This window comes from Xyrauchen texanus, chromosome 45 (assembly GCF_025860055.1).
Source record: "Xyrauchen texanus isolate HMW12.3.18 chromosome 45, RBS_HiC_50CHRs, whole genome shotgun sequence".
NCBI classification, from domain to species: domain Eukaryota; kingdom Metazoa; phylum Chordata; class Actinopteri; order Cypriniformes; family Catostomidae; genus Xyrauchen; species Xyrauchen texanus.
The window spans coordinates 9,132,336-9,154,992 of record NC_068320.1 but is presented as its reverse complement, the minus strand read 5'-3'; the positions used below and the strand labels follow the sequence as shown (position 1 = coordinate 9,154,992).

General features: G+C 40.5%; 1 protein-coding gene across 1 annotated transcript in view; it reads right to left on the bottom strand.

Annotated features, from left to right (window-relative positions):
* Positions 1–1,530: 1,530 nt before the first annotated feature.
* The window catches only part of LOC127637776 (inactive histone-lysine N-methyltransferase 2E-like), a 60,380-nt gene continuing 39,253 nt past the window's right edge, over positions 1,531–22,657 (bottom strand). The window contains 23 exon segments of the mRNA XM_052119038.1: positions 1,531–3,753; positions 3,853–3,935; positions 5,068–5,150; positions 5,496–5,532; positions 5,535–5,724; positions 5,893–6,357; positions 6,450–6,506; positions 6,867–7,093; positions 7,193–7,349; positions 7,528–7,830; positions 7,961–8,287; positions 8,862–9,041; positions 9,487–9,555; positions 13,280–13,378; positions 14,221–14,473; positions 14,741–14,968; positions 15,064–15,194; positions 15,308–15,508; positions 15,617–15,655; positions 16,231–16,409; positions 17,082–17,221; positions 20,922–21,181; positions 21,375–21,486. Of these exon segments, the coding sequence (XP_051974998.1) occupies positions 2,719–3,753; positions 3,853–3,935; positions 5,068–5,150; positions 5,496–5,532; positions 5,535–5,724; positions 5,893–6,357; positions 6,450–6,506; positions 6,867–7,093; positions 7,193–7,349; positions 7,528–7,830; positions 7,961–8,287; positions 8,862–9,041; positions 9,487–9,555; positions 13,280–13,378; positions 14,221–14,473; positions 14,741–14,968; positions 15,064–15,194; positions 15,308–15,508; positions 15,617–15,655; positions 16,231–16,409; positions 17,082–17,221; positions 20,922–21,181; positions 21,375–21,486 (4,855 nt within the window). The 3' untranslated portion in view covers positions 1,531–2,718.

Here is a 22,657-nt window from a genome sequence, read left to right as displayed (position 1 = left end):
ACCTGACTCAGTTACACCAGTTCTGTCTGGAGGAATGGGACAATTCCAACAACTTATTGTAAGCTTGTAGAAGTCTACCCAAAACGTTTGACCCAAGTTAAACAATTTAAAGGTAATGCTATCAAATACTAACAAAGTGTACGTAAACTTCTGAACCACTGGGAATGTGATGAAAGAAATAAAAGCTGAAATAAATAATTCTCTCTACAATTATTCTGATATTTCACATTCTTAAAATATTGTGACCTTACTGACATAAGACAGGGAATGTTTTCTGCAATTAAATGTCAAGAATTGTGAGAAACTGTGTTTAAATGTATTTGGCTAAGATGTATGTAAACGTCTGACTTCAGCTGTATGTGGTATATTTTTGGTCTGCCCCATTTCTAGTACTTTAGCTGGCTGCATTAGCGGAGGATAATAAACAATATGCGTTGCTAGCATTTGTTCTACAGGTGTAAGATTATAAAGAGATTATAATTTACGGTATTTTACGCACCTGTCTCCACAGACAATTGCTAAAAGTTTTATTTTCTTGTACTGTCGGAAATTCCAAAGTTTATATCCGACTTCAATGGAACGCAGCATAAATTGAAACGATCGCGTAACATCCCTCCCTTAATTCCGATTGGTCAAATAATTTCCACATTGATTCTCATTGGTCATATCATCGTCTTGACTTGAGTCTGACTGGTCATGTACCTGTTTACCTTCATTCTGATTGGTCACAAGCAGGCCCATAGAAAACTGCAGACAGTTCCTGCATTTTTCAAGAATTTCTGAAGAATGGATTACTTTGCGTAGTGAATTATATCATGGAAACGTTTAAATTGATATTAAAGTACTACATTATAACTAGTATATAAATAGGAGTTGTTCAGCCATAATGTAAATTTGTAGGTAAACTCTGAAGGCAAATTCACCATAGGTTCTATCAGGAATTTCCTATAGGGTTTTAGAACATGGGCTTTTGAAATTACGAGCAAATAAGAGCTGTTGTGAAAATTACTTTGAAAGTTTAGTTGTAGAATGAATTAAACCGTATCATATCTTAATTGAAGCCATTGTGTCTTTTAAAAATGCATGTTGCTAACTCGGCACTAAATATCTACAATAGTTGCCCATTTCATAAAGCGTGTTTCTCCCATGCTCATGGTAGTTATAGTCCTTAATTAGTATTGAGAAAGCAACATGCATTTTCTAATAACATAATAGCTTCAAAATTGACGTTTGGGATGCTCTAAAATGCCATGGAATTAATCTAGGCACATATTCCGATGTGGGCTTGTTCATAAAAGTCTTTGAAGCTTCAATTATTTAATAAAAAGGTTAAACAAGGTAGGTTTATGTTATCAATAGCAAACATGATGGTCCTTGAAGCCCCAAGACAGGGAAGCACTTGAATAAAAGCAGGCTGGTACATAAAGCGTCATCTCTTCACCTGATAACTTCACTGTGAATGAAAACCACATTAGCAACATGCATGCACACAAACACCCAATTCCCCTTCTTAGTAAAAGACACGGATGCTTTGGTTGGTATAAAACGGTCATTACAGTGATTTATTATAATGAACCATGAAAATAGCCAACCCGTGCTGTGTATGTGAACCTCTGTCCTTCACATACGCACACACACACACACACAAACAGTAAAAAAAAAAAAAAAAAAAAAAACAGAGGAAGAAATAAAAATAGTGCTACGGTCACAGAAACATTCAGCTTTTTTTGCCATGAGCGCTTGTATTTACAACCATATTCCAAAATGGGGATGTGAGCGAATTATACAAGCATAGAAAAGAAAAGAAGCCAATATGTACAACTGTTTCTGGAGAAAGCTGGGAGTAACCACCTATACATTAAATTACACTTTCTACAAATAACCATTGATAATCAAAAATAAACCGCTTACCGCCTACAGGAAGAACCTTGCTCTCTAAAGCTGCATCAGAGAACATCGCGTAACATTCTGCACCATATTTACCTTCCGCCTCTCGTGCATACTTCAAATATGCGCATGAAAGTGGATGACATGCAAGCATACACTCTCCCTTCCGCTTAAAAACAGAACACTCTCTCAATCACACAAGTGCAGACTCCCGGGGCAGTGAAGCGGCCTATCGTAAATGTCTCTTCTGAATTCCTGCAGCGGTCCACAGATATTTTTGTTACATGGAGGAATAAAAAAAATAATAATTCTGTATTTTTGTTTCTCTATACAAAACCTTTATGCTATATAATGAGCCACTAAATAAAACAAATAACTGATGAGAGTAAAACAGAGGACAGGAAAACAAGGGAAAGGTGAGGAGAAAACTGGAATGTCCCATTGCATAGGGAGGATAGAGGAGGGATCAAACAGGAAGAGACTTGAAAAGGGGATTAAAATGAATAAAAACATTATAAGTAAAAAACAGACATCTGAAAAAGACAGAATGGCAGTACAGGGTAATGGGAAGGAGGGGAAGGGGGTGTAGGGTGTTCCAGGTAAGTGATCAGCTTCAGGAGTCATTAACCATCATCTTTTACACAGTCTTGTTTTACAGTTTCTCATTTTTCTTTTTAAAATGTACCCTTTTCCCCACCGTTTTCCGTTAGCCTTTGTGAAAAGGTACATAGAAAATATTTACAGTGGTGCTGTGTTGCCTATGTTACATGGTGTACCTCCACCCCTCTCTCTTAGCGAGTCTATCTGGGGGTGGGGTTTAGGTGGGTGTGGTCAGTGCCATCCTGTGCCCATATAGCCAGCATTGTGGAAAGGCGTGGACGAAGGGGCAGGTCCTCGGTTGCTGCCGGCGATCTGTGAGACATTTGGATTGGGCGGGGTCTGCGTGGGTGGAGTTTGTTGGGGTGGTGGAGGAGGGGGCGGGGGTAATACAGTTTGTTGATACGCGGAAGTGGTAACCGATGGGTTAGTTGGTACCGACTGGTGAATTAGAGTGGTTTGGAAGCCACCCATGTTCTGGAACGGGTGTGGCACACTACTAGAGGGGGCTGGTGGTGGAAGTGGGAGGGGTGGAGGGTGTGGTCCTGGTTTGATTGACAGAAGTGTGCCACTAGTAGGCGGGGGCTGCTGGGAACTCTGTCCCTGAGGTGGCGGAGGAGGAGGGGGAGGGGGTGGGGCAGAGCTCAGAAGCAGCTGGTGCTGCGCCATTGGAGGTTGCAGATTGACATGCAGCAAGGCAGGACCAGGTTGTGGGTGTGGCGGAGGAGGAGGGGGTGGTGGGGGAGGGGCAGCACTCCTTTGGTAATGCAAAGCATGATGCGGCTGCAGGAGAGATTGTGAGCCAGGAGGAAAAGGTGAGGCCACAGCGGGTTTGAACGCAGGAAATGGTGCAGCAGTTGCAGTAGGCTGCACGGGGAAGTAGGGAGCCGAGGTGGGTGGTGCTGGAGGAGGAGGGGGAGGAGGCGGCGGGGCGTTTTGGGGGTTGAACTGAGGGAAAGTTGCCACGCCTGATGTGGCCAGGGGTTGAGGCTGGTTCTGAGGAGGAGCCGTGTGGAAGGATCGCTGGCCACGGTAAGGTGAACCTTGGGGCTGTGTTTTGGGAGAGTGCATGAGCGAAGATCCAGCATAGTGACTCTGGGAGGCGCTGTGGAGCTTGCTGGGCGTCTGAGCAGCTGGTTTGGAGCCCGGGGTCTTAGTGCTGGACTGCTGGACGGACAGCGCTTGGGGTTGAGCAGGACCACGAGGCTGTGATTCATTGTCTTCCTCCTTTGATGGGCGAGACACAGTCTGGGGTGCTGGAGAACAGGGCTGTGTGTGAAGAAATAAATGTAGATGATGACATAAACTTGGGGGGGAGATTGAAAGATGCTTAAGCCAGAATAGTGTATTGAGAGAAGCTTTTCTTACGGCATGTGTTGAAGGACTCTTGCAGGTCTTGGGTGAAGGACATTCCTTAATCTGGACATCCCCACCCTCTGTCTCTCCACTGTCTGAAGACAAAATTGATATTTTAACTCAAAGTAATATTAGAGAGCATTGAAGTACTTTCCATGATTTAAGTAAAAAATGTATTTCAATTACAGTAATTCATTTTGCTGGGTGGATATCCATTTGTCTGGGATTAAACCTTGGATATGAATGACTGCAGTGCACTAATGTCTCCAATAAACCACAGATTTCTAATCCAGAGATTAGAAAATGATTGCTTGAGGGATGCTTTTGCCCCATAGGACATAGTTATTAGCTAGTCATATAGGCAGTCACCCTCAATGGGCACACTAAATTATATTTTAACGTGGAGCGCGCGCGCACGCACGCACGACGCACGACACACACGCACACACACACACACACACACACTTTCCTGTCAAAATGCATTTAGTTCCTTAGAAAATAAAACAAAACAATTTTATTATTTGAACTTTAAGAAGTGTCGACAGACCTACCACGAGAGAACTCCAACAAGCTGACCACCCGCAGCAGTCTTTCATCAGTGCCATGTATGTGCGTAGCTTTTAGCTGATAGTTCAGACTTGACGTGCGCTTCTGTGATAATTAAAGTCTGCCTTACAAAGCCTGTAAAGTACTCCATTTCTGTCCCAAAAAACAATCTCTTTGTTTTATATGAGGGCATTTTCCATCATGAATTCACCATGGAATTGCTGTTGTGTGTATGTTTGTGTTGTGTACTTCAGTGTAATCAATGTCCCCGGACACATCGCAAAGGTTCTGCCCTATTCCAACCAGTGTTCAGAACATGGAGCTGAATAAAATTAAATGTACATATACATTACAATTTAAATTAATGGATTCCAGGTTTTCTATCAGGGATGTAAACTCATGAACAGTGAAAAAGGTGAGAAAGTCATAAAAGGTGTTCCAGATGTATAATTTCTGTTGATTTGTTTGTTGTTTTAAAAGATTTTTGTTGTTTATAAAGCCTTTTTAAATGTTTAAACTCAAAATAACTAATTCAAGGGATTTTAATAAGAAAAAATTAGAAAATTGTACCCAATAATTTGGGCAAATTAGCTTCAGAAAAGGTAACTTTAGCTGAAAGTTGAGTAGTTTGGATCCCTGCCCATGGCTGTGAAAACCTTGACTTACGCATTTTTCTCTTACCTCCCTCCTTGTGATGATCACTCAACAATAAGGCCCGGTGGTAGCTGCGCTCCCTGGCCTGCTCCACTGATGTGGATGATGTCCTGTTACATACATCAAAATGCAATAATATTCAAGTCATATTGTGACACTGCTCATTCTGCTGCTGTGCTATCACAGATCAATAAGCCTAATCAACCATCAATTTGAGCAAAATGTCCACACAAATATTTTAAGGTAGGCATCTTTGTGTTCCAGAATGTATTTTGTAAGTCGCTTTGGATAAAAGCGTCTGCCAAATGAATAAATGTAAATGTAAAAAGTTATAAAACAGTCTAATTGATGCATAGCATTTCATCCAAACTACCAAAACAAATCTCTAGTGAAATTAAGTTTAAAGATGGCTGAGAGCATATCCTAGTGGAATTGAAGATAATTTAGGGACGTACCACTGGCCTTCTCCCTCTCTCTCTCCTGAGGTGGGGTGTCGGGTTCCTCACTAGGCTGAGGGGTCCTCGGGGTTGGCACTGTGGCAAGAGCAGGTGGCTCAGGGGCCATTTCCACAGTGACAGGAAATACATCTACTGGTGGTGCTGTGGAAATGGGTGAGCTGCATTCTCCCTTTGAGCCACTTCGCCGAGCCTCACGCTGACGTTTCCTGTACTCCAGAAGAGAGACCTAACAGCACAAGGGATGTTTATAGTCAGTTAAAAAACTCTAAGTGGCATCACATAAAATTCCCTGATATTGCCAGGTTTTCCATTAGCATGGGACATTTAATCTTCATTTACTAAATTGAAATTCAAGTAAATCTTGCACATTTTAAAATTACGAAATCAATCAGACCTTTTTCTTCTGTGGGTTCTTTGCAGCACCTCCCTCCCCTGTGCCATCTGCACTCAGTGAGCGAGTGAAGTTCACGCCACTGCTTTCCTCACTGCAGGAATACAAAGGTGCTGCCTCACTGAACGGGCCGGCTGACGTTGAATCTGGCCTGTATGCCCCCATCTCTAAAGTGTGAGAGGGCGTGAGGTCTCTCAGGTTAGAGTTCACTGTGGAAAAAGAGAGGCCACCTCGCTCTGGACTCTTCCTCCAGGGGGGATAAGAGGATGTTGGCGTCTCAGATGTTGATGCAGCTTCTGAAGCACCACCCTCGATCTCCAAACCTTCATCTCCTGCTGTGTCCTGGGGCTCAGCGAGGGATGGTGGCGGACTCTGGGACTCTACTGGTTTTGTAGCCTCCTGTGGAGCCGTATCAAGACTTGTGGTCCTCAGGTTGGGAGATGCCAACAGTGAAGGAGGCCGCTCGGCCTGAAATAAAGAAATAAATGTTAGATCTGACAATGAAGTATAATGCCATTGTATAGCAGGGTTTGGAGAACTAAAGTAGGTAGTGAACTCACGTCTTGTGTGCTGGGCCTTCGGCTACCATCTGGAGAGCTGTCCATAGATGACTCACTCTGTTTGCAAATAAATTGAAGTTAAATTAAAGTTAACACTAAAACAACAAGACACTTTTGTTGCTTTTCACCAAAACAATGCATCATATGAGAAAATGAGCCAACTTTGCAGAACTAACAGACGCTATATCAGCTAGGCCAAAAATATGGCAATTTTAACTGCAGATAACCATGCTCACTTGTACAACAGATGTGTTATCACCTCCTTGTGTCAGTTCCAAAATCTACCAACAGTATTGTCAATGGTAAAGTTATACATTTTTAAATACTTTTGAATTAAATTTGAGTAACAGTTTCAGGATTTGTTTTGTATATCTACAACAATGACGATTGAAAGTTACCACTTTTGTTTGTTCTTACCTCCTGTGGTAGAGGGTGGGTGGGAATCTGCAAAGGTGTCGAGGGTTCAGTACTGGGTTCCTCTGGGCGTGGTCTAGGAGGCGTGGCTAGCAGCAGGGGTGTGCCTGGTGCTTCTGTTGACTCTGTTCGGGTTGGGGTGGCACAGGGAGACCCATATGGGGTTGAACTCTCTGACATACAAGGATCGAGCGAACATATGCGCCGTTTCTTCAACGGCGTAGGCAACTCTAAAACACACACATTGAGGAAGATTTAATAAACTTCTAAAATAGATCTGGGAAGCTTTGGGCAACCCTAACTAACTTGCAGTTGGTCTGATGGCCTACCTGGTAGTGAGCAACTGCCGTTGTAGAAGGGTAGAGGGCTGCAGGACTCTCCGTTGATAGAGGGGCTGAGAGGGCTCTCACTGGTCATCAGCAGAGTTGGTCGTCCTCCTCCTGGGCTGGTGGAGCCCTCCTCTTCTAAAGCTTGTTTCAGCCAGCGCTGCACAGATCATATGAGTCAGAACAGAAGCCTTGCTTGCCTGAATATGAATACTTAAAACTGTGCTACTAGATACAACACTAGAATATTTTGAAAAAAGTGAAAGGTGCTTGACAATGCATAACCCGCCTTAAGTAGCAAGCACCACTTTTATAAAAAAATTGTGTTGCAATTTTACCTTCTTGCAAGAGCCAGTTGTGGGCGGTGTTTCTGGCAGTTCTCGTGAACGTCGTCGGCCCGTGGGCACTCCGGGGGTGCTGGGGCTGCGGTTGGCCAGAAATGGTGATGAGAAGCGGACGTAGTGTTTGGGCGTGCTGTAGAGATGCGAGCTGCAGGCCATGCCCGGCAGAGAGTTCAACTGCGTGGCCAAGACCTCAGGGTCACTACTGATTCTCAGTGGTCTCTCTGGGGGTGGCTCCGGCGTCCGCGTAGCTCCCCGCTCTTGTTTGTCACCACCTATCCACTCGGTCACTAAGTGCTGCTGGGATAGACAATTTGAAGTTGCAAAACATTAACCTTTATTAATTTAGCAGATGATTTTATCCAAAGCGACAAAGCAAATAAACAGTTGTATAATCAATTTTATTAGAGTCAGTGGTTAAGAATTGTACCTTTTTAGTTTTGGGGTACTTATGTCCAATTCGGTATGTTGGGGCAGGTGAGCTGCTGTGGGGTGGGCTTGTGTCTGGGGCATGGGGCGGTGGAGTATCAGTCTCGGGGGTGGCAGGTGTCTCCCCTTCATGAGTTTCAGTCATTAAAGGCTCCAAAACATCCCCAGGGGAACTGGGCGCCAAGTCCAAACAGGCACTGACTGTGCGTGCTCGCCGTCTCTGCTGTCCAATGTGCGTGCGGTTCCGTGAGAAGCTTTTCCTCTGCTTGTTACGGCTCACCTTTGCAGGCTTAAGACAGGGCTCCTCCTTCACTACCTCTACCATGGGCTACAGGTCAAAACAACAAACAATTGTTACAGTTACAATAGTAAAATTGTTCACAGTTAAGGCCAGAATCATACTTAATGCAAGTATGCAAACACAGACACATCAGCCAACTAATACAAAGTGTGCAATCCTGTTGTACATAAATTAAGTTTTTGCATTACTGTGGCGTTAACAAAACTCAATACTCAAGAGGGCAACAAAATGTCAGTCATCAAATTAGATGTGTTATTATTCAGACAAAAAGTAATTAATATGTTTAGAAGATCTAACTTAGCTATATTCTAAAAGTATTGCTCTGCTGTGACAGTAGTTTACCTGAAAGAGCAAACTACCCATAAAAAACCTTGTAGTAGTTAGTTTTATGCAATTTGACACTATATGCCCCCTTGCTAAGATACATAATTGCAATACATATGCAATACAAAATTGTGCTTCGTCATGAATAGCATAGACACATTCCGGAATGCAACAATACCCGAAATTGAGCTTGCGTAGATAGACAGATTTGCATTTGTATATATGCGTATATTTTGGGCCAAAGTCGAGCGAATGAACATCACTGAAAGACGCATACCTGTAACATAACAGGAGATTCAGCCTCTGGTGTGGAAGGGGGCTCTTCCTTAATCTCGCAGCGCCTGCCAACCTCTCCCTTAGTTCCACTTCTCTCCAATGCCTGCTCTCGCCGCTTCTCTCTCTTCTCCATCCGAGCAAATGCCTGCAGAATCGCCTCCATTTTTCTTTCTTCGCGTGTCTACAGGATTGAATGATAGACAGAAAGGATGAAAAGGAAACGTTGAAAAGGAAACATTTTCTAGTTAACAGTTGGGAAACCAGCTAGCCATTTAGCAAAATCAGCAGGCTATAGCCAGCAGCAAAAGGTGGGAAAAGAGAGAAATGGGACACTTCTCTTTGGGGCAAAATAAGACACCCCAAACTGTGATTTGACCCCCCCACCCCCCTATTCACTGTGTGTACATGTGCATGAAATTTTTTTATACTTATGTCCTACCAAAGAAAATGTCAAAATATCCCACACAAGTGTGTCTTTAAGTGGACCATGTTGAGCGACTTGCCTAGATGTCAGCCACAGCATGGGGTCAGTATGCACAGGATGATGGGGCTAGTGTGTGGGGTTCTCCTGTACAGTAAAATGCAGGGGTGGGGTTGTTTAAGGATATGAAATGGGGCAGGTTTACCTCCTTTGTCAGAGCTCTGCAGCAGGAAGCCCCCACACCTTGACGATGGGACTCCTCTGCTAGGCCGCCCTGAATGGTGCCAAGAGAGACAGCCATCAGGGTTTAAACATGCACAGGCCAACAGTTCAATCACACCACCATGCACACAGTCATATGTGTCAGCCTAGTCCTGCATCCTCCTGAGACACAAACGTGACTGCTGTGTGCATTTTTCATTTCCTTTTTTGATTTGTAAATAGTAGCCCCTAACAAACATGCAAAAAATGGATGTCCTCATATGTGGACAGCGGGACAAAGTTGTGAAACTTTACAAAATAGCACTGTAGTCTACTATAGTGGTCATTTTGTTTAACAGCGTGCAGTTTCGCAATATATCACAAATGTTTTTTAAATGGCATACTGGATGAAATTAGAGACTCATTTAAATGTAAAACTGAAGGAGGTTTCTTACCAGATGTAGTTTTGTTGGCATTTCTCCCAAAGACAAACTCCACTGAGATCGGCACCATTTTGTTTGGACACATGACATGGTGTGTCAAAACTTTAACCCTTTAATGACAGCCCAGAGTTTCCTTGACTGAGATCAGTTGGTTTAAATGCAATTAAATAATGTATTGCGAATATCGAAGACAACACTAAATGTCCACGCAAGAGGACACGGGGCCTCACAAGGGTATGGATAGTGTGGCTAGGTTTCAGAGCTTCGGTATGGGAATACTGTGAGATTAATGGAATACCCCTTTTCTACCGACAGGGTGTCAGTGATGGTGCGATAAAAATTGTTCCCACAAGAGCTAAAGTGGGTTATTTCAGGAGACAGCCGGTGTGTCATACACTTATTTCATGACTTGTATAAATGCAAAGATCGAGCTAAATGTCAATCTGTTTGAACCAATGTTGCGGAGTCTGCCACAGTGTTACCCTTTTAAATGAATCACCCTACAAACGGCTAACTTAAAGTTTATTATGCATATTAAGCTAGGATACAAGAAAGAAATTTAACAGAAAAAAATGACATCAGCTTTAAACCTGTTAATATAATTGGCCAGGGGGTGGAATATTGTCCTCAACATAAAAACAACTTGCTAGACTTACATATATTATAATTAAATTAGAGGCCTACATCGGAAGTGCTAAATGTGCCATCTCCCAATGAGATTTGCATTCAGTTAACACACCTGTTCCTAATTTTAACGTTCTACAAAGCTACTGCAGCCATTTTTCTCCCTGTCAGTCAGAAATAAAATAATTTTATTTACAAATATCATGTTAAGCTATGAATTTTATTCATTTTTGATGGTTACCCGAATGCCAGATAGTAATGGCATTAAGACGGCAAATTAAATAACTTTAAATACTAAAATGCTATGTTCTGAAAACAAATAGTCTTTGTAAACAAAGACTGATATGTGCTATGTTTTTTTGGGCAGGTTCTTTTGTAATCTAGTCAATTATGTAATTGTTTGGCTATAACGTAGATCCTCTGGTAGATCAACAGTACCATTTCGGTGTAATAAGTTTGTAAGGAAATCATCAATTGCATAGCTGGCCAGTTGAAGCAGAGCATTAAATGAGGGGAAGGATGGGGACTTTCCACAAATACCGCACCAGATTTAAACCTCAACATTAATCTTATCCAACTAATATGGCATTGTTTATAGCATTATGTTTTGCTCTGATTTTTTATGTAAATGGAAAGTCATTTAAGAATTGGTTGTCACTTTTATTTTCCTGAACATTCCAGGGGCAGCTGCCAACTTCTGAATGTATTTGAGGAAAGTTTTGGGAGTGCAATGGGTTCAGGAGACACTGCTTTAAAAAAATAATTCCATCTCCCTATAACCATTTGTGGCAAGCAAAAACACAGTGGTGGCCAAACCAAAACCATCACACAAAACAGGCAGCATATATTAAGTCAGAGTTACTACACGTAATCCAGAACAAGAGCTACATATAACAACCCATTAGCAATCTCCTGATCTGGAAAAAACAATTCACTATTAAAATCTTAAAATTCACATTAATGTGAAAGTAATTTGTATTTTAGGCCCATATGTTTTCAGGATTATTGACGCTAAATTTAGGGAGCAGTTTTGAGCAGCTGCCTGGTTGGACATGAATGCTAGTAAATGTGCTTAAGGAGAGGAATAGTTCTACTGACCAGACATTCTGGGTGTAATGAGACATGCAGACATGAAGTGTTGTGGACTTTCATTGGCAGATGGGCACGATGATCGTTTTCTTTACTTTTAAATCAAAGAAATTACAAAAGGTTGAAGGTTTAGACTGCCAACCCAATCTATAGAGGAATACCACCAAGTTTACATGCAAGAATTCAATGCTAATCGGCATGTAAATCCAAACAGCATGTTTTTTCTGGAATAGAATGAGTTTGTTCCAAAACCTAGTGAGCTGCCTACATAGTAAGCATTTACAGCCATCATAGGCACTCTCCAGCCAGGAGGGCTCTTCCAAAAGGTAAGCAGCATGATTATATTGTCTTCTAAGATATCATCTTTTGGCCAAATTCTAAGTCAGCATTGGGTGTATCATTCATGGAGAAGGAGATCCCATAGCAATTAACTTTTGATAGTTTATAGCAAACTCTATTGAAATCAATTGAGAGTCCATTCTCCTATTTGCTTTACATAAGGATTGCTATTTAAATGATGCACAGATGCTGCCTTTTTTGAATGTTCCAAATTGGACACTTGAGGCTTCATTTCAGTTAGGATACTGCCTGGTAGACCCAACTATAGGCCGTGGACTGCAAGGAAGCTTGTTAGGGTTGGAACAAAGCTACAGTCCTTCCGGTGCTCTAGACACAACATCTTCGGAAGTGCTTTCTTGCATTATTATTCACTGGTTTTATGACTTTTCTTTCATAAAACATCTTTCACTACTAACATAGTCTTGACACTTAAATCAAGATGAAACAAATTAAACAAGAGTTCCGACCTTTAACTCTTTCCCCGCCAGCGTTTTAAAAAAAAGTTGCCAGCCACTGCCAGGGTTTTTGACGATTTTTGCTAAACTTTAATGGCCCGCAGAATATTTTCTTCCATGAATATATGAAGATGCTATATATCACAATAAAGATCTGAGCCTCTGCTTTTAGGCAAAAAAAAACGATTTTATTTTATCTTCATTTGTTCTTTTTTTATTGTGACTTGAACAGAGGTCAGTTTTGTCAAAAAACAACATTTCAGACAAAAAGCTGAGAAAAAGGCATGTTTATGTCTGATATTTTGAGCTTCTCAATACTCCATTTCTTCATGTTTGAGACGATTGCAGTCTGTTTCTTTGATCAAAGAGTTGCGTACTCTTTCAAAACATGCGCAGGGATCTTCCTTACCGTATAACACCTAAAACACGGAAACCCGGAAAATTCCGTGTTTGGCGGGGAAGCGTTTTTTCATAAAACACGGAAAATTCTGTGTTTGGCGGGGAAAGGGTTAAGCATCCTACAGGAGGATCAAAGAGGCTTCGAAACAGATAAAGTGTGCAACAGAAAGAGAAAGCAGGAGGAATGAGTGCCCTCAAGCTAAGCCTCAAGGATGTTAAAGTACAATGTGACAGGAGCAGAAAAGCTGTGGCGGCAGCAGCAATATTAGCTGGAGCTTTATAGGGGGATGAAGGAGGGGGGATAGAGGAATGGTGGAGCATTCTGGGAGCTATCCAAATCACCACAAAACGAGAAGGGGAAAAAGACAAGGAGGGTGGAGTGTGGTCAGTTGCGTTTCCACGGCGACCGTGATTGCATTAGCGGTCGTTTTCACCTGGACGCACTTACCATCTTCCTCCTCTTTTCTGCAATTTGCTCCTCTGACTCCATCTCTACTTCACAGCTAATGGAGGTTTTCTCTTCTAGATCCTCTATTAACTCAGGATCCTGCAAGAGGGCAAGAGGGGCCTTTATCATAGCCTGGCAACAAACCAGGAGAGGGGAGCATTAGAGAGGGAGAAAGAGTGTGGGAGGTTTTGGGGGCATTTATCGACTCAGGCCTATGTTCGTAGGAGATATTGTGGGAATCTGTGCATCAAATGCATTTGCTGACAGATTAGGAGGGTTAGCCATTTAACTGGCTTAACTATTCAACCGACTAGTTACTTTTATTGGGATGTTCTTTAATCTTGTATGCAGCAGAGAGCAAGTTATTTTTTCACGCGTTGATCAGCATGACAAAAAAGGAAGGTTTTTACATTCTGCCATCCACCACCACCATTGAAATATAGAAAATAAAGGAGCAAAATAATGAGGAAAATATGTTTTCTGGTGAACACACTGTAATTAGGGCCAGGCAGGAGTTGTGGATGATACACAGATGAGCAAATAGATCATTAGAATGACTTGAAGTCCCAAATAAAGACAGATTCATGCAGAGAATAACAAATGTAACATTTACATGCAAACACAAAGGTCATAAATGAAGATAGATGTTTGTTTCTTTTGCCCTGGGATGAGAATGCAGGGCTTCCAAAACATTTTGACCAATGAATTTCCATGACTTTTCTAGATTATGAAAAATGGATAAGGGCTTTTAGATACTGGACTTACAAAGAGCAATTTATTGAAAAATTGTACATACACTATCTTTTCCAGGACTGGATATCACAATTGTAAAATGCCTTGATATCATCACGTTTTCCATGACCATGGGAACACCACAATGGTATTTAAGTAGGTACGAGACTGATTTTGATGTCTGTAGTGTGTTATTTATGTGAGTATACCTGATTGTTAGATATGGAGAGACGTAGAGGAGAGAGCTTCCTCTGTTTGCCGTCGTTAAGCGATTTCCCCTTAGGCCCATCACAGTCCATTGTGAGGTTCTGGTTCTGTCCGCTTTCGTCCAGTGATGGTTCTCTATCCTTGCGGCAACGCCGCCGTGTGCTGGAACCCAGATTCTCCGTGGGTTCCAGGTTATGCTTGAGAACAGGGCATTCCTGATTGCCTTTCACACACGCACAGTCCACCTTATATTTACTACAGAATAAGACAGAGATAGAAACAGAAAGAAAAAAAATTCAGAAGTACTGGGAAATATGCGTAAGGTAAAATATGGCTATTCTGATATAACTTTAACAAATATAATTTTTTATTATATTGCATCGATACAATAGATCCTTGTATCAATAGGGTAATCTAAGCAGGTCCTCTAAATCAATTAAATCTTTGAAACCAGCAATTCTCAGTGTAGTCAGAGTCACTTCATTAGGGCACAACATGATGTAGTTAGATGTGTGTACTCACCAGCTGCCATAGTCATAATCAAAGCCGATGGTGATCTCGCTGCCTTTGGAGATAGACCTCAGCGAGTAAATGTATAAATGCAGCATGCCCTCCTCGATAACATGCCGTACTTCAGCATTGGGGGTGCAGGAGCGACGAATGAATCGGGCCTCGTTTCCAAAGCTCCGTGCGTCTACGCACATCTCCAAACCGTCAAACTTGGAGTAAAACAATACAAAAGGGTACGGCCTGCAAACAAAAAAGCATTATAAACAGAAAACACAGCAGAACATAGAAAAAAAACAATTTGGAGTCCAAAAGACACTTGTCAGCCTTTTAAGTACCTCTTAAAAAAGTAACCGTTGGCCTCAAACTGTTGTCGTAGCATCACCTTTCCCCGGTACTCGATTATGAGCGAGTCGGCAGTTAAGTCCCGCACAGCCTTCAGAATTCGTTTGTTCTTCTGTATGTGACTCTGTGTGAAACGCATAACAGGAAACGGCCGGTGAGTCATACAAAACTATGAACAGCACACCAAAAATAATGACAATTCTTGGGGTTGAATTTGTGTGAGAGCTTGTCTAATACCTCTACAGGTGGTTTGAAGGCTGCAATGTGTGTGTTGTAGGCCAGCGTTTTGCCATCTCGAGCCTCTTTGACTCGGAGCAATAGTTGCACTTCTTCACTGTATTGGTTACTGCTGGCCTCCTCGTAACGCTCCATCCACGACTTCATCTTATTCTCCCATAGAGAGGGAGGATCTGATGGATCACACTCGGGAGCTGAGCCCTGAACACACATACATGTGATGGTAAATCTACACAAGCATAACACATTTGAATGGTCTTATAGGGTTTACATTTATACAACTCGTGAGTTCAGCTTCACGGTACCCACCTTCACTCTAGATGATTTTCTAGAGCCTTCGCGGAATGACTGAAAGACATAAATAAAATCAGACTTACACTTTAACGTTTCAGTTCAATTATTTTATAAGTATTTATTTGTTCATTTAAAGTCAATACGAAATGGCATTCAACCCATGTAAAACAGAATATTGAACGAGAAAATAATGTAGGTGGGACTTTACCCATTGGGAATTTATGGGATCGTAAAAAGTGGTTGTTCCAGATCAGAATGGAGCCATCATTTTTGCCATAATCTTTATTATTACATTCATTTGAACTGCCAATCTATTATTGTGTTAACTATTGGCAACCACTGGATTCTAGAAAAGCTGCTTTATCTAAAACAGTGGCCTAAAACAATGTCTAAATAGCTTTTTGACTATTATTTAACATTAACCAATATCCTGTGAGACCTAGGAGACATCAGCTAAACAGTTCATAGATTTTTATGAAAGATTATGAAGCCAAATTTCTATTTTCTCTTTGGAATAACATGCAGTGATGAATCTTGCACAATAAGACCATGAACGCAAATTATGACATTTATCAAGGCATATTTTGATTTCGTGTTGAGTTGAATGCCAAAATTGGCATTATCCTGACCTTCTTGGCCCTGGTAGTCACCGGGAGCTCCTTTTCACCACTCTTCTTGCGTTTCTTATCAGCCGGTTTGTTGCCGAGACGAGCTGTGGTGAGAGTGATGCTGGTGGGGGTGTGCTGAAATGCTGTGTACAGCTCTAACGGAACCTCATCCCCGCTCTCTGTAGCACTTGTGTCCCCATCTGTAAATAACACACACACAGTACATGAGCTTGTATACATTGACCACATTCATTAATTGGGCAAAAATCTGTGTAGTCCAAGATGAGTCAAATATTTTTGGTCTGTTTTCCCAGAAGAAAAAATACGGTAGTTTTGAAAAGTCTGATAAAAGTTAATTTTGTCAACTTTTAGCAGCACATAAATGACTTCAAAGTTAATATACATGGTCTAAAAGCCAAAAAAAACTCCTATTTGGATTTCACATTGTCTTTAAACTTCAACCATTAATATAATGCAACATGGACGTAATCAGACACCGATGTCCTCCACAAGCAGTTTGACATTGAAACTACCAGCAGTTGTAATGCCCAACCATCTCCAGCAGGTGGCAGCATCGTGAGAAATCTAGAGCTGTGGGATGTAAATACTGAATCAGCCATAGAAAAGCTCCAGTAATTATTTACAGCACTACAGGAGACCTTCTAATAGAATACCCCTTAGACATCAGCAGGGTCTGGTGTGCATTTCAAGCTATACAATAGCTCACGTGATCCTGTGTGGCATTATACTCCACCCTGTTACCAGACTCGAATGATAAATTGTGGGAAAAAGCAGTAGTGACATTGTTCTGGCTGTGGGAGGGGTTTAGTGTGTCTATAGGTGTGTTTGTGTGTGTGCATGCAAAAACTCACCAGACATGTTTTCTCTCTTCCTCGTTTGCAGTAGAATGGCGTGCTCCCGGTCCAGGGTGCGCGGCTGACAGCGCTCGCACAGGTAAGTCTCGGGAATGTGCTGCCGGTCAATCCCCATGCAGTCTATGTGCTGCCACACACTGACACATAAAACCAAAGAGAGTTACGAGTGAGAAGAAATGGGGCAATTATAACAGGAAGAAAATAGAATAAATTCCTGAAATCTTTCAAATTGTGTTCCGGTCAAAACTGACCGATTCGCTATTTTTTTCCTTTCTGATAACTGTTTAATTCATTCCGTTCCATTACATTACATTGTTCACGCAGAGCATTGGAACACACATTTTTGTGTATGATAATTTTCATAAAATTGTATTGGTTTTATTTCACTTCGTTACACCTGTGATGTTCCCGGTCTAAAATGACCCGCCATTGGAAATAAATGGATTAGACAACAAAATACAGAAATGTTAAGTGTTCAGGATCATCAAATTCTCATGAGCACATATGTGGAAGTTTATTTGCACACACAAAGTCCTCAGACATGTCACACACATACACACAACGTGTTGAGCACCCTTTTGTGCATCTACTAATCATATGTTGTGTTTGGGCTCGTTTGAATCAGGATAGTCAGCTGTAAATTACAATATGTCATTGTATATGTTATAAGCATGTTTCAGGGAGTTATAAGGAAAAATGCGACTATAAATAAAAATAAAATTCCTGTTTATTATAGTTATGTGTGACAGTGAGAATTTCATAAACTAATACTCACTGCAGTTGGGGCTGAGTGAAACAAATTTGCTCATTTGCATTTTACTAATTGAGAACTTTCTAACAATACATAACACATGGCTAACTCATCATCTCTTTTTATGTTTTACCAACTCTGAATATAATTGTTGTAAAAACAAATTAGCAAAGTATGAGAACCAAACAGTTCTAACTTGTCAGCCAATTAAAAGGGATTATTTAAGAATTGGTAGGATAGTCTATACAAACACTGTAAAGTCCAGATTCAACACTTTAAAATTACATATATTTAGTTTGGATCAAGCATGTGGTTATTAATTTATTACACTATTATTAATATTATTATTATTTTCATGTTATTTTTCTGCAGGGAGTGCCCTAAACTAGCCTGGTATAAGTTAAGTTCAATGAATCCTTCTATCAATAACAAAAATGTATTTTTTAATATGTTAAATGTATTACAAATCTTTTCATAATTACTAAAAAACAAGTTGACAAAATGATCGAATGCATTATCTTGGCATAAAATATGCAATATGAGAGATTTATTAACAATCTTAGTGAGCTGGTCGTTTAGCACAACAAATACAACACAGGGGTTAAAGAAATTATTTGACTATTCATACATTTGGTATTCTATGACCATGAACAAAAGTACTGGCAGATCTAATCATCCAAAAATGTGTTCAGTTTTGCAGATTGCTATTAATAGTATTTTCACAGTGCTGTGAATTTTGTTCACACAGCAGTAATCTGATCTTATACAAGCAAACGTTTACATTACAATGTTTAGAGAGTGGAATATAGGCAGGGCACAAAATGAACACTTGTTAAGAGCCAAAATACAAGTATAAAATGGCTTTGGTGAGTAAATAAAACGTAACTTGGCAGTTGGCCGTAACTTGATTTGGAAATGTGACAATACATGATTAAAGAATGATAGTCTGATCCTTGCTGACATAAGTGATGTGAGGGATTCAAATCAAAGACCAAAAAAGGCAACTAAAAGTATCTGTCAAAACGTGCACATCTAACAACTTTACACAATTTGTGCGGAGCAATTCCGATCTTGCAGGCCGATTCTGAGTGTTATATAGACCGTAACAGGTACCGGAAGTAAAAATCCCACACATTTTTTACAGATTTTTAACAATAACTAATAAACTTTTCAAGAAAGGCCTACCATGAGCTCCGAGGTTGTTACTCAATGATATATGCTTCTTTTGAAGCCAAAAGTCAGCTTTATTTCAACTTAATTGTTTAAAAATCACACTTAATAGTGGAATTCCTGGTGAACAACTACACTACCCATGGTACAGTAATGAAAGATCCATAAAGCAGAGATCTGAGGCCAAGCAAGCCCACGAAAAATGCCTGGAAGAGACCCCCCACTTTCATGACGCACTCTGAGTGAAACATTGGAGTTGGTCTTCCCTCACCTCAAATCCTCAAAAAATAAAACACATATTTGCATATATCGGAATATTTAATAGGTTTCTATACTTCAAATCAACAAACTAAAATCAATAGTTTTATGCATTTTCATTGGCTTTTATCCTATTACGTCACCCGCAATGCTTTATGGGATTTTAGTTCTTGCCCTTGTGAAATAAGTTAAGTACACAGTGTTGTAGCTGTCTTTTAATCTGATTTTCAAATTCTTTTTTGGTTCAAATCAAAGTTTGTAATGTTGTGATTCACATCGGTGCTGATAGGTTTGGTTCATGGTTTAAAACTCTTGTGAAGGATTTTTTGAAAAATCAAGGGAAAAATTATTGGGAAAAATACTTCAAAAACCAAAAGGGAACTGTTGCGTTCCTGAACATATGCGTTTCTCACAGAGTCACATACAAAAGAACAAACTAATTCTGAAGGCTGTGCAGGACTTATCATATCCTGAAAGTGCACTTGAATACACCGCACAGCTGGATGTATGCCATTTGATCATTTTGTATAATCATTTGCAGGGACTAAAAACAGTTCATGGAACAAAAAACGAAAAGTTTTTTTTTTTTAAATGCTGTTAACTGGTTATAACTGCTTAATTTTGTTCTGATCATTTTTTTTCTTTAAACTTAAGGCCAAAGGGTTTATCAAAGTACATTTAAAAAATGTTTTTTTTAACTACACCAAACTTGCTTTGATCCTGAAGGAAACTGCTGCATCACACATTTCTTTGCCTAATTGCCCGATATGGATGAAACATTCTCTGAATGAAGACCTTTTCAACAACTACGTATAAATGCTACATATGCATGTGAATCCAGATAAAACGAAAACATTATTAAAAAAGGTAAAAATAAATTTCTCCAAGTCTACTGAATGTGTTAGCTATGATGCATTTATACAAATTTGATGCTGCAAGGTTTTGACTCAGAAGCAGATCTGTAAATAAAATTATACTTAACTGCTAATTAACTGCTTGTTATGATCTCTATGCTGATAAATCCACCACATAGGAAAAAAAATTAATAGCTTATTTTTGGGTTGTTTTTCGAGACCAGGTTGCTTGTTTCTCTTGGGAGATCTGGCAACACAGCAATTGTAATTTCACCAACCTCTTAGATCAGAGTACTGTCATTTTAAAACGAACGTGATTAACCGTTCTTTTATTTTGTTCTAACCGGTAACCTTTTGGAAAGGAGGCTATGGAACTTTTGAACCGGAACAATGAAAAAAAAAAAATACAGTTTTTGCTAAGAATAAACCGATATGAAAAACATTTTGTTTTTAGTCCCTGATCATTTGCTAATTATTTGACTAATCAATGCTTCGATGATTTATAGAAACAAATGCGTACAAGCATCTTTTAAATAAAATTCAGTTCACTAACTTCTTTCCGCGGATGGTAATAGTCGCAATGTTTACTGGGCTGGGCAAATAGCACAGGGTTTAGTGAATAAATTGCAATGTATAAATGTAATTTGTAGGATGCACGTTTTCACAGATTACTTAATTCAAATACTCAAGACACAGTGCTATTTTAGCGTGATCAAGATGCAAGTTTTGCACCAAAACAGCACGCTCTGGCATAATGGTTTGTTTGAAAATGCTGTAAAACGGTATAGTTGCGTGTAGGCCCACCTGCACTTGTCGCAGCAGATCATGTAGCCGTCGTCATGGGTGAAGCCGCAAATGCAGCGTGTGATGTCAGCACCGTAGCTGCCGTCTTCCGAGGTGCTGAGCGTGGTGCCACGTGACGCCTCGTCCTGCCCGTCTGGCACAAACAAGCCCTCTCCAGCACGGCCCCCGGACACAAATAGACCCTCACCCGACCGGATCAGCACGGAGGGAGGTGGGGACGCTGGGGGGGTGGGTGGGGGTCGCGCCCCATAGTTATGGTCCTGTAGAAAAATTCACAGGAAGAAAGTTCATTCACAGGAAGAAAGTTGTCAAGTTTTTCAGCAGAGTTAATCAGATTACATAGAAAGTAGATATACAGGTCAATAATGAAAGGGTGTGTGAGTACAGAGGGCGTGTTTGTGGCACGTTCACAGCAAATATCAGGCTGGGTGTTTGCGAAAGGGAGATACTCACGGCGTAAGGCAGACCGATGTAGCCGTGGGAGTGGTGGGAGCTGCTGTTGTAAATCTGGTGAGGGTAGCTGGACTTCTCCACTACCACGGAGCTTGCCTCCACAGATTCTGGTCTACTCCATACATACACACATAGAGAAAAAGAATGGGGCAGGAATGAGGAACAAGTTCAAAAAGGCTTGTGTTTTTCTAGTAGTCCCCAAAAAAACTAAAAGAAACAGGTTTGACGGCAACTAAACAAAAGGGAAAGGAAGAGCAAGGATTAACAAAGCCTGCTGTGTGGTGAAGACATTTCAGCCAGTAACAAATCAACAGTTTTGTTTGTAGCAGTTAACACATTTATATGACACAGAATATGACAGACATTTACATCACCTCTGTAGTGACCTTATATCTGTGTACAAGTGTATATGTTAGTATGTGTACCGTCGTGCCCTTAGCATGTAGTTTTCACACCTCTCCGTAATCTTAAAATCAAGTCTGTTCCAAACCTAACATGTCTGCATCACACAAACACACACCAAAGCATAAGGGCCTTCACTTTCACATATTATTAGAAATGAATGGAGTTTCAGATTAAAAGGGAAATGACAAAAGCGCTTGAGTGTGTTAAACACCATGCAAAGAGATAGGGATGTAAACATGCACTCAAACAAAGGTTTGTTATCATGTATATGGAAGTAAAACTACATTTCTTTCTCATCTAACATAACTGTGTCAAGGTCATGTAACCACTCTGTTGCCATTATAGAAATGGATTACACAAATAATCTGACACCAACACACACACACACACACACACACACACACACACACACACACACACACACACACACACACACACACACACACACACACAAACACACAAACAGTTTGGATGGAGCCATTCGCAAAACACAAAGCATGTGCCGTTTTCTAAAAATTAGGATTCCCACTGTTTTTTAGGCCATTTTTAGGCCAAATTTGAGGCCAATGCATTTCCGTTGGTTCATGATTACTGGAAAAGGACCTTTAAAATCATTCCATAAAGAATTATTTATTCTTTTTAATCAAAAGAGACATTTCTAACTTATTAAATATTTTTGAGCAGAGCGTAGCTAGAAAAATATGTATTCACTATAGAAATTGTCATGTCTTTTTCAGGCCTAGAAGTCCATTTTTAAAGGTTTCCATGACCAAAGGAACCCTGTTGCTGAAAATATGCATGAGAAAATGCAACACAGACACAAACTTAAGACTTAAGCTGCTTTGAAACAATGTGTGTTGTGAAAAGCTCTATATATA